Below are 17,246 nucleotides of genomic sequence, written 5' to 3'. Positions count from 1 at the left end.
ACCTGTCCCAGGGTGACCACTATTTTTGTGATGTCATTTTACATCTACAAAGTCCTTGCAAGCACTCAACACTTTTGAGTTGAGATCACTTTTGAGACTGATCTTCCATTTTCTGGGTAAGGAATTAAATTTCTTAAGTGGATATGAAGTGATAACAAAACCTTTTCGCTCAGGGACATGTTAATATGAGAAGAGGTTGCAATGCAGAGACTAACAGTAAGTGAAAGCTGAAGGTGCACCTTGTAGGATCAGGTCCTTTGGGTAGCTTCAGTTCTGCCAGCTGACAGCTTGAACAAGCAGTTGTAACGTGAACTAGAGTCAAAGAACATCTCAGACTTTACAAAGGGCCTTTGATCTAGTCTCCAACCCTACATCAAGCCAGGGTGGGCAACTATGCATGCAGGTGCCAGGTCAGCACTGAGGGATGCTCCCTGATGGGACTGGGCACTGGGCTGCAAATCAGGGCAAGGCAGAAGCAGGCACTGACAGAAAGGGGGGTAGTGGAGAGGGAAGTCTTTCTGGTCATGTCTTTACTGGCATATAAAACAAGGCCAGGATTTAGTATCAAACCCTGGTCTGCATCCGTTAACCATTGTGGGTTTGGCTTATATCAACTAGCATTCTTCCAGGACAACGTATGGGCATGCTTTTGGCCACACCACGTACCAAGACTCTTCTCAAGGAGCAGCATGGATGCAGCCACCCTGTTTTGGGCAAAGAAGAAAGTTTAGAAATGTCATGCAGGGACACTTGCAGGGCCAGAAGCCAGGCCTTGGCTTCTTCTATTTTGTCATGCAGTCCTTAAACCAGGATCATGCAAACATACTTTATCTTTGAGGAATGAGGATATTTTGAGCAGGAGGACCAATATTTGAGAAAGTGAGTGACACTGGTGAGGACAGATGTTTACTGATTCAATCTTCACATGCAAAACTGTTGGTGCATGTACAAAGTAATTTTCTGAAGATGTGTCTCTTGTTACCTTAACATCAGTAAACAGCAGCCCCGTTTGTTTTCCCATTTGTTGTGACTTGCTTATCCAGATCCTCTATATATTCCAGGGATACAGTTACTAAATTTAAAGCTGAAATTTGTTGAGAACAGATTTTTTCTCTCAGCACACTTGTAAGAAACATTCAATTTTACATTGCCATTTTTCAAATATTTCTATAATCTGGCTAGATAAAACAGTAAGGAATTGGTGTAACTCAGTGATGAATTAATGGCTTGCTTGCTAGTGCAAGCTCTTATTTTTCTGTTTAGCAGACATTGGGCCAGACATTTTGGAAGAGTTTAATCAAAATCCTCATCAAAAGTCAACTGAGTGGATTTTAAGGAAGGTTTAATTACAGTGGTCAAACCACCCAGCATGATTTGCTTGATTTGATTAATGTAATGAGAAGCACATTTAATGAGAAATGCATTAATTCATTCAAACAAGTGGTTTTATCAGAGGTATTAAGTATCAGCCCAGATTATGTACAGCAGAAACTATTATAGCAAAAATTGACCGAGGTCAAAGCAGTAGTCATGCCATAATTACAAGCTCTCAGCTGTAATATACCAGTTGAACTTGGGCAGTGCTCATCATGACTGAAAAAGCAGGGTCCCCATTTAAAAAAGTCCCTAAGACACGGGGTTTTACTTCCATTCCACAGCTGGGATCTCCATCCTTTTCTTTCAAATGTTCAGAAGATTCAGGAACTGGGATCGAATTCTCTTGAGTCTCAGATGGTTACACATGCAGATATTATTAGCGAATGATGAGGTGAGAGCTCAAAGGACTCCTGATACCAACCTCCACCCTTAAAGGAAACAGAATGTTCCCCATTTGCTCTCTGTTTTATCTCCCTCCTGTCCCTGTGATGTCTTTGGGACACTCCTGTTCCTAACCTGGAACAGGACAACTTTCAGGGAGAATTATTTTCTGTCTGGGGAAGGAAACCTCCTTCTTGGAAAAGAAGAAAAATTAGCCTCAAGCTGGAATTATTTCAGAAAAAGAAGAAAGAATTGCCTTTACACCTTGCTTTTTTTCAACCATCTCCTAATTTCAGCCCCCATATTCCAACCTTCCTGTTTCAGGACCCCTCCCCATGGGCTCTACCCAGCACCCTTCACCTCCACCCTCCCCACTGGCACCCCTTCTCTGGTGTCCTCTGCTATATGTCCCAACAGATGCTAATGCTCTTCTCTCTCCTGTGCTGCCCTGACCACCGTTACCTCTTTGACTTCTGGTCTCTTCCCAATATTTAGTTTCCAATTTGTTATTCCTGTAGTGTCTGCTCTACCTCTGTGCGAACCGCCTTTCCTGCTGCTTTGTACTCTGTCCGTATAGCACTGAAACAGCTTTGATTTTCAAGAGCTCTACTTCTAAGCCTGCTCGGCTGCCTGAGCATTTTTCAAGCACTGTTGCACAGTGGACTTAAAGCACTGTCTATTGCTCAGTCTTTCATCAGCTACCACCAGCAACTGGCAAAGGAGGGTAGCTCTGAAACTGTTCCCTAAGCGGACAGGAGGCTAGCTCAACAGCTGAGAAGCAGAGCACGGGCCCAGTTGCAGATAAGATCTTCTGGGGGTTGGTGCATATCGACAAGTGAAGACCGGTGTGGAGGCCATATTTTAATTCCTGATTAAGTCAGCAGGAGTATGACAGTAAGACACTATTGTTAAGGTGCCTATATTAATGTAGGTGCCAAGGTTCACTGGCAGATTTTGAAGTCTGTATCAAGACTTTGAACAAATAAGCTGAAGCAGGGAACTAGAGATATCAAAAAATAGACCTAAGGATTCATTTACTATATTAATAGAAAATGAGCAAGAAACCCATTCCTGCTGAAAACCGTAATCCTTAGGAATATTTCTGCCACTTGCCTTTAAACCACAAGGAAACAAAGAGTAAAAAATGGAATTGAAGTCCCTTGATTTTGGAGAAATTTTGGGATGTGCCTGTATCTGACTGCTGCATACCAACACGAACTCGTGATATTGGCATATAAATATTTGCACAGAGGAAAGCTTTAACAATGACGACCTCACCAGTACACTCAGCAAGGCTGTTCCCAAGGTAAAGACTTGGTTCTGTCTTGGAACAAGAAACCCAAATTGCATATACAGACTCGCTACAGATACTGCCCCTTGGTGTCACATTTGGTATCCTTGAATGGAATCTAGGTGGGAAATTACAAAACATAAATTGGTAGAAGATCATATCTTAAAATACTTTTTCCAACTATCTCCAAGCCCAGCCTTCAAGCAGCCAGCCAACTTTGCTAAACTTATCTGAAGAAAATTTCCCAAGGACAAATACATCTGACTATATTGGTGATAAATGCAAAAATTGAAATTGATCTCCACAGCCCTCAAAAGAAACATGAAAACCAATGGATCCTCAACATGTCCATCACCAAAAGCAAACTGCCTCCTACATACCATATGCCCTCTGTACCGTGGTGAACTTACATTCACAACCAGTGTGTGAAAGAAAAACGTGGTTAATAACAAGAGAATGTTTCCCAAAACAGCCATTCTCCCTCTGATCATTCAGCCCTCATCTTCAAGGGAATCCTACGAAAGAAACTGAAAAGGCTAAAATGGGATTAAAATTAATAATTTGATGGGACACCAAAAATTGTTGATTCCAATAACAATGCTAATTTTATGGTACATTACAATTTACCTCAGATACAACTTGCTAATCTCAGTTTCTCAGGAGATAATTATCTGTGCATTTCTTCCGTCCTGTGCTCAGCAGAGCTGAAGACCTTATTACTGCTCCTCTTACTAACATCCCCTCTATTCCTTTCATCTCAAAGCACCTGACTGATTAATATCATGAAACTGAACTCAGATAAATTGCTTCCGATCTTTGCTTATCTGGCAATTTGCTAGTTGTCCCTGCTTCTCTTTTTTGCTCCTTGGATTTGTCTGTTTTTTCGTATCAGGTATACTGATAACATATATTGCCTTTCTTCACAAATATTCCTTCTGAGGGTTATGTCTGTTCACTATTTACCAGAAAACCTGCCCAACAAGCCTCCACTTCAGAAATATCAAGTGTGGTTTCAGATATGGCTCCAGATTCTGACTCACAGATTCCTTTTGGAATAGTTATATGGCTTTTACTCTGGCATTATTCAAACTCTCAATGGCTTCAAAGAAATATTTGGGTTTACGCAAGGAATAGGAATACAACTTAACTGCCCAAATATCTGTCACTACTTCTTAAAAGGAAAGGAAGCATCAGAAACTCAGATCATTCTAAAATGAAGGTGAAATATGACATGGAGGAGATTCAGGAATATACTGTTCAACACAGAGAAGTTATGCACCATCCAATCCAGTCAGAGATGATTTTTTTTTATTGTTACTTCTCTCTGATACTTCACAGTTACCGAATTGGTTTTTGGCAATGCTCATTGCAATGATGTAGTATATTACTTGCTTTTCCCCTTCATCCATGTAGCTCAAAACCCCCATAACTTCCCTGTATTCAAATTCAGTAACTTAAAGCTGTAACAGCTTGAGAATAGTTAACCAGTATCTTAGGAAGGGGCTCAATACAATTTTGCCTAGGAAATTTCAGTGTGTGGTCCCACATGAAATAAAATGGACTATAGAATAGCATGATATGTTTTAGGAAGCAGTGCGTAAAGCTCTAAGGTAATGTGCAGATCTACCACTTTCTGCCAAAAACCATACACTTACTTGTGCTTGCAGAAGTAGTAGGTATTGTTCTGCTCACACAGCATGCAGTCCTTGATGCACACTTGGAAGTCATTCTTTGTAAACAAGTACCTAAATTTCACATCCAGGGCAGAAGTTCTGCACCCCTCTTCTTTTACCAAAAGGGACTCAGAGAAAATTCAAGACAGGATTAAGGAAAGGATTTTAAAACTTGTATTCTTCATCTTGTGAAACTAGCGGTTATCTGTGACCCTGACCACACATGAGACCTGCAGCCTCAGCATTACCATGTACAAAGTAAATATTTACCCCATATGTGCCTGTCATCAGGAAAAAGCTTAGTGAACACGTGGACAGAATTTTCTGCAGGTCCAAAGGAAAAGCATGTCCCCACATCTCTTCCTCCTACTCAGATACAAAACAGGATCTTGCTTCCAGCAGGCAGTTTGTATCAATGGGCTCTGCTAGGCAGTGCTAAGATAACCCTCAGCATTGATAAATGAGAACTGCTAACACAATGTAAACATTTAGTGAAAGCAAAACATTTGCCAAGAACCTAAATGGCTGGGCGCTTAATGCAGTTCTCCACACTGTCTTTCCTTAGCAAGGTGCACAAGGGATGGGCACCCAGCTATCGGTCCCACTGCTGGCTCCTAAGAGTTTGAACCTACAGTGCATTGCACCTACATCCCAACAAGCTGTATTTAATTCCTGTCTCCCCATTTGGCTATGCCACTGGAATAAACGTTTCTGCTAGAAACGGAGATGTTTCTGGAGCAATAGAACAGCTGCTGTTGCCCATGAGCCAGTGTTTTACTGTGCCTGTGGCACCTGCCCTGTGTCACTATCATCTCCTTCCACGTAGCGAGGTAGATGGCTTCTGACTTGGCCATCCCGTTTCCATGCCCATGAGCCAGCTATAACATCTTTCTGCACCACTGCAAATTTGCAGATCCAGGCACTGATCGTTGGAAGAGATACAAAAATTCAGCCCATTAGTGGCTCAACCTTGTTTCCCACCTGCAAGCAGGTAACACAAGAGCAGTGTTGGGGATGGTGGTAGGGAAAGGATGAAATGGGAAAATGACATGAGACAAGGGTGGCCAAGCTGGCAGGTGATGAAAACCAGCTTCCCGCCCCCCCGGGCAGCTGCAGGATCTCTCCTGGACAGCCCCACGGGAGGGAGAGGCAGTGGCAGCGTGGGGCACGGTGGGGGTGTGGCGGCCCTTACCTTCTCATTCTTCCTCTCCTCAGCCTTGCTGGTGGGGCCAGGGGTGGAAGGGCCGCCCAGGGGCCCGCCGCCCGCCTCACCGTTGAGGTGGGCCGCACTGACGTTGGGTGGGGTGATGGCGGCGGCGGCGGAGGTGAGGGGGATGAGGGGCCGGGCCCCTGGGGTGGGCGGTTGGTGGCCGTGCTGCGGGGAGATGGCAGGGTGAGGCCGGATGGCTGCCGCTGGCAGGCGGGAAGGCGAGCTGGGTGTCCGCAGGGGCGAGACCGTGGCGGTGGGCCGCTCCGGGGCCGGCACTGGGGGGTGAGCTGCAGAGGAAGGACAGAGCAGGGTTAAGCCCTCCATCACTGCCAGACCCAGCACTTCAGTGGCCATCGTGGCCACGAGGTGCCAGGGCCCGACAGAGAGCCAAGCGCTCAGCCTTAGCCCAGGCTAAATCTCAGCCTGCAAGTGTTTCCAGCTATATCCTAGAAATGCCCCTCCTGGCTTCGAAAGGCCCGTCTGCAGTCACCAAAAAGGCTCGTCATCCCTAGCAATGTGACTGGGGAACAGCCTCACCATCCCTGCCAATGCTTTGCCTAGAAAAAAAAAGAGCAAACCTACTGTGTTTTTAAAATACCTTATCTCATTCCAGATGAGCTGTTTTCCAAACCTCCAGGACCTGCTCCTAACTTGCTAGGTTTTGGAGAATTGCAACATGGGACCTAAAGGGTCAGCCCCTGACCTCGCAGATGGCAATTACAAAGGAAGGTCTCTTGTTTCAGCCCTAGCAAAATGATCAACAGCACATCATTGTGCTGCACAAGATAAATTAAGCAGAAATCCACCAGAGGATTTCTGAGCTCAGCTTCACCTCTTCCAGCAAAGTCCCTAAGGGACTATGCAGTGCCTTTTAGTCTTACTGCCCCTGCTGAACAAACCCTGCCTACAAGCACCAGGAACCAGGAACGAGCACTCATCCGTTTAACAGTGACCGTGACACACTGCCGAGGTCAGCTTTCCAGGGATTCGGGAGCCTGTTGCGTGCCTCATGCTGCAAAAAGTGTGACAAAGCTCCAGGTCCATTTCCACACATTGTTACCTTTGACTTCCAGGTTGGTTGATTGCCTAGGTGTGACCTACATACAGCTCCACTTCAAGTATGTACAGACCAGAAGCCAAGTCCACGCTCAGACATTCCCTCACTTAAACGATTAAATAGTAGGACTGGCTGGAAAATGCCCATTTCACAAATGATTTCAAGGTTTCATAATGTGGTTTAGTTCTGCCTCAGTGGAAAATTTGAACCTTTGAATACTTTTCTGAGCACAACCTACTCATCCCCCCCACAATGGCCTCTATTCTGGCCAGGGCATTCACCTGGGCTGTGAAAACACAGGATCTGGTCACTGTGCTGTTCTCCTCTGCAGAGAACAGCTCTGGGCAGCTGTCTGTACCCTTTGCAACCTGAGTCAGGACAGCTTCATTGCTGAAGTCTGATTGAACTACATCCATTCCTGACAAAAAGCTTTGATTCCAACAAATCAGCTTTTCTTTGACCAAATAGCATTTTTCTGGAAAATTTCTGACCCACTCTTATTTGTGGTTTGTTTTTTTTTTTTTTTTTTTTTCTACAAATTCATCCGAAGGATACATTTTTATGCAGGACCAGCTGGAATTCACTCAATCTAAAGCTAAAAAACAATGCTAGAACAACTCAAACCACTATTTTCCGTTTCTGTGGTTAACAGCAGCACCCATTACCAGGGATTGAAACAATAAAGAGTGCTTTAATAAGAAACATTAATCTTACTCACTACACCAGCTGAGCATTCCTGCCAGGAGGGAATTTCACCCCTCAGCCTTATACCCTATTATCCAAAGCAACAGTGAACATGATGGGCCACTGAACATCAGATTAGCACCTCCAAAGTTTACGTGATTCTCCCTCACAGTAATTCTTTGACTCTGTAACATTTCTTTATTAATGCTGCTCATAGCAAATAAACCAAATTATCATGAACCAGTCTTGAACTTGATGTGATTTTACTGTGTAGCATAAGGAAGGGCCTACGACTTATTACAGACACCTTCAAGACTATTCTTACTACCAGTTACCATCCCTCTCGGGATTAACAAAAACATATATTGGAAAACACAATTCCTTTCCAGAGAGCCAGACAGGGCACCACTGGTTTTCTTGAAGTGATTCCCTCCTTCTGATTTTCCTGTTTGGAACTGGTGTGATGAGCAACCACTGCTGCCAGAGATCAAATTTTATGGGATGGTTAAGCTTGCAGGGTCAAGGTTTTGAACTAGTGGTTGTAGGGAGCAATGACTTCCCTAAACTTAGAGGAAAATCATAATAATGGGATTCACTGTATGTACCTGGACACAGAAGATTGATTTGATAATCATATTAGGTACATTGCTTCTTTCATATGGGACTCGGTGTTTCCAGACACAAAGGAAAGAGAAAACATGCGAAACTAAAATAAATGGCCTGAGAAAAATCAACTCTGAGCAGAGCTCTCACATTTTATTCTGTAATTTCATCTGCTTACTGTTACAATGTATGCCTTTGCTCTGGGATCTCTGGATCTGGACTGTGCTGCATCAAACATGCTATTAATTAGCAATGCTCACTGAAGGCTATTTTTGTTCTACACCACTCGTATTTCATTTTGGGTGTATTCCTACATTAGTGGCCTTGTGCAAAATTGATTTGTTACTCATGTATATTGCAAGCCAACAGAAACGTGATTTGAATACTGTGCCAGCCTGTCTCTCTTGGAAAGCTTTTCCGAAAGTCAGTGTGCATTGCCCTGCCCTGCAGGACTAAAGAGACCTTTTGAGGGGCTCTGGTACCTAGGATGCTGGTGAGGACATCTATTATGGAGAATAATACTGATACTCATGAAAAATGTTCTTTATTTACCCAGGCAAAGGTTTATTTAATTAAAACAACAATCTCATGAACCTTCTGGAAATGCTGGAGAACTCCCCACTTAGAAGATTTTGGAGCAGCTCTGTGTTCCCTGGATCACCCTGCCTGCCAACGCCTTGGCACTTTAAGATGTCAGAGTGACCTGGAGGAGCAACCTTAAATCAGGGAAGCTGCTGGAGGTATAGCACAGCAGTGCTGAGGAAGAAAGGTGTAGGGCATTCCGGGTGTGTGGGGCAAAATGATCTGTCACCTTGGTTTCAGGGGAGTCCATCTGCCTGTTGGCATGGGCGCGGGAGGCACCAAATGCTTCCTGAGAGCCTTGCCCAAGAAGGGACATTTCTGCCTTTGCAGTGTGGGAGCACAAGGGCTTTTGGAAGGGTGTGACTAGAGGGGAAAGCAGCATGTTCTGAACTAGACAAAAAAAGAATAAATCGATTATTCCCCAGTGTGACACAGATGCGGTGTAAAGTCCTGCCACTGTTTATTGAGGAGTCTGCACTGTCTGAGATACAGATTCACATGTATTTGATTACATTTTCTTCCCTTTGGTCTGGACTCTGTAGGAGGTGAGATTAGATGGCCATTATGGTGTCTTCTGGCTTCAAAAAGTGTGAATACATGACTTACATTGCAGTGTATTTCTCATTTGTGCCTGCTCTGTTTTGTATCTAAGACCTCAGTTTTCAGCAGTCACAGCCCTTACTGATCTGCCTTTGTAAACACAATGGCTCACGTCCCGATAAAATATCAGAAACAAAATGTTTTAAACTTTGCTATAAAGTTCCACCACAGGATTTACTTTTTACTTTATTCAACATCAGAGCTGTTTAACATCAAGGAAAGGGAATAAATTGTACTCTAGAAAGTCATGCTGTACATCAGAAAGGGAACCTAGAAAGAACAGAGGCCCCCTGGTGTGAGAAGCTCTTATTCTCATTTCAAAAAGGTGGCAGTATTTTTCAGATCTTTTGCGTTATCACTAACACCGGGTCCCGTTCTGCCTAATAAATACCTTTCATCCCTGAAGCCCAGTGAAATGCTTCTTAATTTTAAGTCGTGTATTACTTGCCCTGCGATAAGGGCAGTATTTTTCTGTCAGCAAGCCAACCGGACTCAGAACCGTTAATCTCCTCAGTATGCAGGGTGCTTGCTTTCACTCAGATAAATTGTATAAATATTTGTAAACACTATAATCTATTTCAGCTGTAGCAACAGAACAATCTGATAAACACAACATGGTTCCCAGAGATCAATAGAAACCCATACATATTACAAGCAAATAAAACATACTCTAGTCCACATTGACTGAGCTGTGACTAAAATGAGAAGGCAAGCTGTGGGGACGGGCAGATTCGAGAGGTTTGTGCTTGAGGGGTATGACACCAATCCTGCCAACGCAGGGCGAGAGGCACCGGCGGGCGTGCACGTACCCATCTGCATGGCGTTGCGGGTCTGACTGGTTGGCTGCTGAGCTGAATACCTCAAGCAGTTACTCAGCTGTGGAGAGGCCCCCTGGAGCTGGGGATGCGTCTGAGGAGCAGTGATAGGAACAACCGGTCTGACGGCTGTGGCGGCATTGGTGTGACCAGCCCCGATGGGGTGGATGGCTCCTGGGGCTCCTTTTGTTGCTGGAGCTCCCCCAGCTCCGCTGTTCCTGGGCTGCCCAGCTCCCACTGGCACCCTGTGTGAAGAACAGGCACAGTGTAAGCATGCTGCAGAGACCCTGATACCCAGCCACGATGCTGATAAGCACCCCCAGTTACTTAGGGGGTTCAACACGATACTCTCTCAGGTGTTAAACCGAGTTATAGATATATATTTATCTTTATAGGACACAGTTGTAAGCATGCTGGAGGACATTTTCACCCTTTTATCCTATGGGAAGAAGTACAGGGCAACAGTGGAAAAGATAATTTTTCTCATAGTTTTTTTTCTTAAGCTACATTTCTGTCTGAATAGTTTCTAGTAAAGTCACATATCTAAATTCAGAATAAATGGATATCTCCCAAATGCAATTTTGTGTGCCAGAGGCTATTTTACAGGTACTAATGGAGTGCTAATTAAAACAGACTCAGAAATCTTTTCTTAGGACCAAACCTGCACACAGCCCCACAGGGAGAAAAAAAGATGGATAACAAAATCTGTGTGTGGCTGTTGAAGGGGACTGAAAAGTAGCAGACTTGGCAGGGCTTGGCTTGTCTGAACACTTACCCTACCGATGTAACCAGCACCAGCTTAGACTTGCTAAGGAAATGCAAAAGGGAAGGGAATGCAGCAGACCTAACTGAAAAGGAAATCCAAACAATAACTGACCCTTCTTTCAGCTGCATAACCCCATACAACTGCATGCACTGATTGTATTTCACTTGAGTGGCTGGGGAGACCTTAAAGGGAAGGAACGAGGCTCTTTCTCCTATGCAATGAGTTCACCCTAGAGTAGGTCTTAGTCCTCCTACCACTGAGCTGGAAACTCTGACCAGGTGTAGGAGGACACTGGGGAGGACAGGACAGCAATGGACAAACTCAGCTTCTGCTCAGCAGCTTTCTCTGAGTTTCTTACTCAGGTTCCTGAGTAATTTCCTTCCCCAGCAGCAGGTGCCATGAAACAGAGGGATCATTTTGTGCTCTTCTCTTCTCCTGGACTGCTCCATGTGCTAAGCTCCGTGTGCTCCGTGTCCTCCAGGAAAGGACAGCAGAGGGGACATGATGCAGAACGAAGTACGGTGGAGGAAATGGAAATGAGACAGTGCAGAGGTTTGGGAAGGGAGGAGAGGATAACAGAAAGGTTACAAGGCCAGCCTATGGGGGCTGGGTTTGGGAGAACTTCTGGTGCTCCAAAATTGTATGGGAACATAGAAAGAAGAGCAGAACGAAGCAGTATACTGAACAGTCTGGTCTGATTCAGAGAACAAGAAAGACAGAAGTAACCCTAAGAAAAGAGCAAAAAGGGGAAGAGCCCAAAGAGTGAAATTCTGATAGAAAGAGACCAAAAGACAGGCTGGAAGATATGGTCCAAAACGGAAAAAGATAGCCATCCCCTGTGCCCAATCCCCCCTCTCTGCAAAATCACATCAGGAAAAACAACACTGTGGTGTCATTGACTTGATTGATCTCATGATGCAAGGTTTCCCTGGATTACTTTTGCTAAATGAATCTGACTTTTTTTTTTTTTTTCCCCTTCATTTTTTTTTCATCAGCCTCCAGGTAGGAAAAAGCTGGGAACCCCACCAGATGGAAATCTTGACTGTCTGTCATCTGCTGTGAAGAGCTGGCAGGTTAGCAGCAAGGTTCAGCTGGAGCTGGCTTGGCCATCTGCACTAGATTGAGTTTGCCAGAAAAGCACACCTAGTAGTCCACTGAGAGCTGTGTCCAGGCAAATATGCACACCAACAGGTACAGAAACTATGTGACTCCCGCAGAGCTGGACAGATGTTGGATTTGGCAAATTTTCTCTGCTGCTCTGTGCCTGTCTGTCCATCTAAAGGGTCTTGTCTTTTTTCCACCATGCTCTGCTCACATATGTGCTTTGGCACCTTATAAATCTAGTTTGGTGTTATTAAATTCACGGGCAACTTCTTTTTCTTGGATTTTGTAGGGAGTGGCAGAAAATCATGCATGAATCTAATCCTCTGCTTTGCTGTCAAAGGGGAACAAAGTAAGTTGAAAGTGCAGCAAATAGGAGATTTTGTTGCTATCAGATTTTTCTTGCTGTTCTCACTGAGGGTGATTTACACAGGAACTTAATTAGCTCATAGGATCATAAATATAATCATACAGCTGCTTTCAGGTTTTGTGGAAAGCTCTTTTGCCCTTTAGCACTTCTCTCTGTCTTGTTCTAGCTGTGACATGCTGCATTTAATAAAGTCTTGCTGATTCAGATCACCAACCCTTCAGCACAAACTTCTTTACTAATTAAGAGCTGAAGAGGCAAGGAGTGAAGGCAGCCAAGGGGCTCTATAAAATCAGGTAAATACATTTAGGCTGATGAACAGTGAAGAACCCATGAATTAATGTGGGGGTTTTTTTTGTTTTGTTTTTTTTTTTTTTACTGAAATGCAGTATTAGGACTGTCAGCAAGCTTAGTTATCATCTTCTAATCTGCTCTTAACTATTGGTCTTGCTCAGTCCACATATTACAAACTCGACAAACTTAAGATGGAACAAAACTGGATCAATTTTCCAAGATCAACATTGTCTGAGTTGTGAGGTGCCTGTCTCTCGAGAGGAGTGAACGATGGTGGAGACCATGTGCATGTGAGAGGAGAGATTGAGAGAAATATGAAAAAGAGCGAGCTCGGTTTGCCAACCCATGGTTGCTCTAAGGGAGATTTTGGCATACACATGGCAACATTCACCTGCAAGGAGCACGTGGGACAAAACCGTCTAGGATACACTAATGCACTTTCTCCTCAGCTTGCAGACTATTTCAGAGTGGGCTGTAGATCAGAAACAATCTTTGATTTGGTGTGTCCAATACTGAACTCTGACAAATGGCACTCCTCCTCAAACACACTATTCTTTCACTTTCTCATCTACTGCAAATGAGACTGGTAGCTAAAATCAGACAATTTATTGAACTCTCCTACCACTTCTGGACAATAGTCCAGATCCAAACAACCCAGGATCTTTGATTTAAGAAAAATAAAATCTCCACGAGGAGCTACTGAAAAGCAAGACACAAGCATTCCTTATTTTGTTTTTCCCTGTTACATGTCCGGTAGTTTTATAACAATATAAAAATCATTGGCCAACAAACAGATTCTTTACAATAGTAAAACCTGGGCTCATCAGACTTTGTAGTCAGAGTCTGTAAAGGCCATCATCTAACACAGCTAGGAAGTTTTCTGAGAACATGGATAACTGCAATACTACAAGCAGCAAGTTTCATTACCTAAGTCTGCAACGCTACCAGAAAATTTCTGGAAGAGGAGTGTGATTAAAAAGCAGAGCTACATGGTTTTCAGCACCCTCCAGATGCACAACCCCTCTCAGTCCCAGCTCAGGCATATCCACTTTGACCACTGGTCCTCACCTTGAAACAGGTGTCACATAGTTGCCTGGGAAGACGCCGGACATTCCACTCCTCAGAGATGTCCCCTTGAACCAGCCGTCTTGACACTTCTCAATGACCCGGTACATCTCACCTTTGCGAAGCTCCAGCTCATCATTCTTCTGAGGCTTGTAGGCGTACAGGGCTAGGTAGCTGTGGGAAGAAGTCACACGAGAAGAAAGCACACAGATGTCAACCACCACTTGTCCCAATTCGACTCCAACCCCACAGAGCAGAAAGTGAGCAGATCCACTGCTCAGAAAGGGTAGTTAAAAAGGGACATCATTACAGCACACCACAAGGAATGGCAGAGACAAGATCAACTGGATGCTAAGACAATAAGGGAATAACTAATTAAAGGGAGGGGGTAATTTAGAAATTCATCGGACATACTTCTCACTCAAGGCACAACCAAAGCAAAATACTGCTACAAAGCAGCACTGCAGTTAAGGACTTAGCAGCAGTTTCAGAAGGACAAAACAATTACAGAGACAGCCAGAGTAACCAGGAGTTAAGTGGGAAGGCTTTGCAAAGCCTAACATCTGGAAGAAGTATATATTCATATGCTTCAGGGTGGGAGCCACCTCTACTGTGGGTTTTCAGAAGTAATTTTTCTTATGGGTAGGCTACTTCAAAAACATTTAAGGCAGCTTTTCTTTCAGCTTTCTCAATGTTAGTTATGCTGGCCAGTTTTTAAAACAACACGCCAAACTGTTCTGATCTGGTATGGCAATTCTTGTATTATGTGGGTAAAACAAAAAGTAGCAGGGGGCCAAATTCTGCTTGGGGAATTTTACTGTAGTAAGTGAAGTGGTAGAATTTGGCTTTGGATGTTTTGCATGCAAGTATTCTAATAAATCTTTAACAGAGGACCCAATATGTAGAACTTTTTATTTAATTAATTACAGCTTTAATTTATTCCCTTTGTTTAGAATCTTTCTTTTTATCTCTCTTTTTTTCTTCTGTTACTACTTCAGGGATGTGTCTAATGTTGTGAGATGACTACAGCTGAAAGTCCCTGAAGATATTCTCCCTGTTTAGAGAGATTCTTGTTGAAAATTAAGAATGATTGCTTGCACTTTGGGGAATAAAGGGAAGTTGGGATACAATAGCAAGAGTGCACACACAGGACAACACTTTCTTTGTAAATACCATTTTTTTTTTTTTTTTTTTGTGTACTGTCACCTTTCTACAAATGCAAAAAGGGATTTCTGGTAATTCTTGATCAAGGTTGTGTCATCTTGAGTTTTTTATTTACTTGTGCTTTACAGGCAGTGTAGAGAGATTAGGACAAATGGGGAAACACTTCAGAAAGTGCATTTACACTACAAAGTGCAGCAGAATGCTCTTAGGCTCAGGGGTGGGTGAGAAAAGGCTTGCTGCCCACCTTATAGCAGTGATCCAGAGAAATTATGAAAACTATAACCATTGTGATTGTAGACTTGCAGCCAATAAAAATGATACATGGCTTTTTACTTCTGCTCTCCAGGAAATATAATTGAGGAATAAATTCTGTTAGTTTTCCTGATTCTACTCCTTTATGGTACTGGTAGATTTCCTTATTTTTATTCTGAAGGCAGTAAATAAACAGCAGTAATGAGCGGAATATGAAATATTTGGTAACAGCTCCTTGGGGCATGCTTAGGCTGATGTGCCTGTCTCTGTTTACCACGTGCATGGGGTACAAAGACCTAATCAGAAATTGTATTCCATTAGTCAACAGATGGGAGAAACCATCCTGCACATCTTTTGTTGAGCCTAAATAATCAGGTGGTCCTGAGCAGGTCCGTAGCTGCTGTTCACCTGATGGAAAACATGAGGCTATGTATGACCTGAAGAACATTAAAATGCATCAGCCTGACATGAAATAAGGTTGCACGCTTCAGTGCTAATCCTTCAGCATTGCACTCTGCTAGGACATAACGGAAAGTGTCAGATTGCACTTACTCAAGGGAACAGAAAGTGTGGCTTTGACTACCTCTTTTTAAGTTGCTGCTTACACAAAGCTCATATTCAGAAGCTATGGATAAAGCTGGGGGTCAAGGACAGAGCATTTTAGATAGACTCACTTAGCCCCTTCCCAAGGGGCTACATGTAATAATGTAATTTACAGGTTGAAATGCTGGAAGAAGGTGCAAGGAAAATTACCCTAAGTGGATCATAGGCTGCTTTCCCTTGCAGCTACCTCCAGCTTTCCTACTATCTCCCTGCAAATTCCCCCAACTCAGGCTCCAGTAAGCCTGAATATCCAATACCACAATGAGCCTAAACAACCTCTGGACAGAGCATCGAAATCCTTGCAGAGAGTTAAAGAAGGTGTACAACAGCCCAGCCTGGCCTCCATGCCAAAACTGACAAATCCCTATGGCTAAACTGAAGAAAACTTGTATGTGATAACCACACAGCCTGACCCTGGGACAACAGAGGGGATCAGCACTTTCTTTGAGGCCCAGTGACCCCACCACTTACGTGGGGCAGTGAGGATGGCCATCCCTGGGGGCTTCCTCTATTAGTCTGCAAAGAGGTAGGGGCTTCTCCAAACCCAGTGACAGACAGGCCCAGGCTGGGTCTGCTGTCTGGCTGTGGCTGGCATGCCCGCTCCATGGGGACAGGTGCATGCCCTATGTGCTGGCACAGAGGGGGCTGTGGGAGAGCTGGCGGGATGCCTGCTGTCATACATCGCTGAAAAGAATTTGAGTGCAAGCAGCTTCCCTCCCTAGTGTTTCTGGGCTTTTCCTCTGGCATGGGAATCATGTCTAGGGGTCCCGTTTGCTGCAGCTGGTTTTGCCTTAAGCCAAGGCCTTTGGACTTGGACATGTTTCACCGTTCTCTACATTTTAGGTGTGAAACTTCACCAGCAAACTCTCTACAACCAAGAGGAAAACATTAAAATGCAACAATCTAAAATCTTGCAAAATTTAATAACAAGTTATTCTAGGCTACATGAAACAGTGAGGCTAATGGTTACGGAGCAAGACCTAGAAGGGGCCAAAATGTTTATTAAAAGTCCCCTAAAAAAAGGCTTGAGCAAGAAGGTAGCTCATGTTCTTAGCCTCAGGGACCTGCCTGTGACTCTACTTGTAACGCAGGAGCCCCAGGGCTGTGTCTAGGGTTGTGCCTCCCCAGTTCTGCTACAGTTTTCAGTTAGCGCTTCTACTTTGACTGGAACTTGGCTTACAAATGCAAAATGACAGACTGGATTACAAGGCTGCTTCATGAGGGAGATGATAGGAGAAGCACGGGAGGGAGAAGGGGAGGCTTGCTGAGGCAGGGAGGCAGGGCCATTGCCAGTGAACTGGAAAATGTCCTGATTCAGCAACTAAATACTGGAAATACTGCCAGTTACTGCTTCCTAGTCT

General features: G+C 44.0%; 1 protein-coding gene across 1 annotated transcript in view; it reads right to left on the bottom strand.

Annotated features, from left to right (window-relative positions):
* Positions 1-17,246, bottom strand: part of SH3RF3 (SH3 domain containing ring finger 3) — a 259,308-nt gene that overhangs the window by 32,483 nt on the left and 209,579 nt on the right. The window contains exons 6-8 of the mRNA XM_055802734.1: positions 13,870-14,040; positions 10,268-10,518; positions 5,915-6,219 (exon numbers count right to left, since the gene is read on the bottom strand). Of these exons, the coding sequence (XP_055658709.1) occupies positions 5,915-6,219; positions 10,268-10,518; positions 13,870-14,040 (727 nt within the window). The remainder of the gene's footprint in view (positions 1-5,914; positions 6,220-10,267; positions 10,519-13,869; positions 14,041-17,246) is intronic.

Source organism: Falco peregrinus, chromosome 4 (genome assembly GCF_023634155.1).
Source record: "Falco peregrinus isolate bFalPer1 chromosome 4, bFalPer1.pri, whole genome shotgun sequence".
In the NCBI taxonomy this organism is placed as follows: domain Eukaryota; kingdom Metazoa; phylum Chordata; class Aves; order Falconiformes; family Falconidae; genus Falco; species Falco peregrinus.
This window is presented reverse-complemented; position numbering and strand designations above follow the sequence as displayed.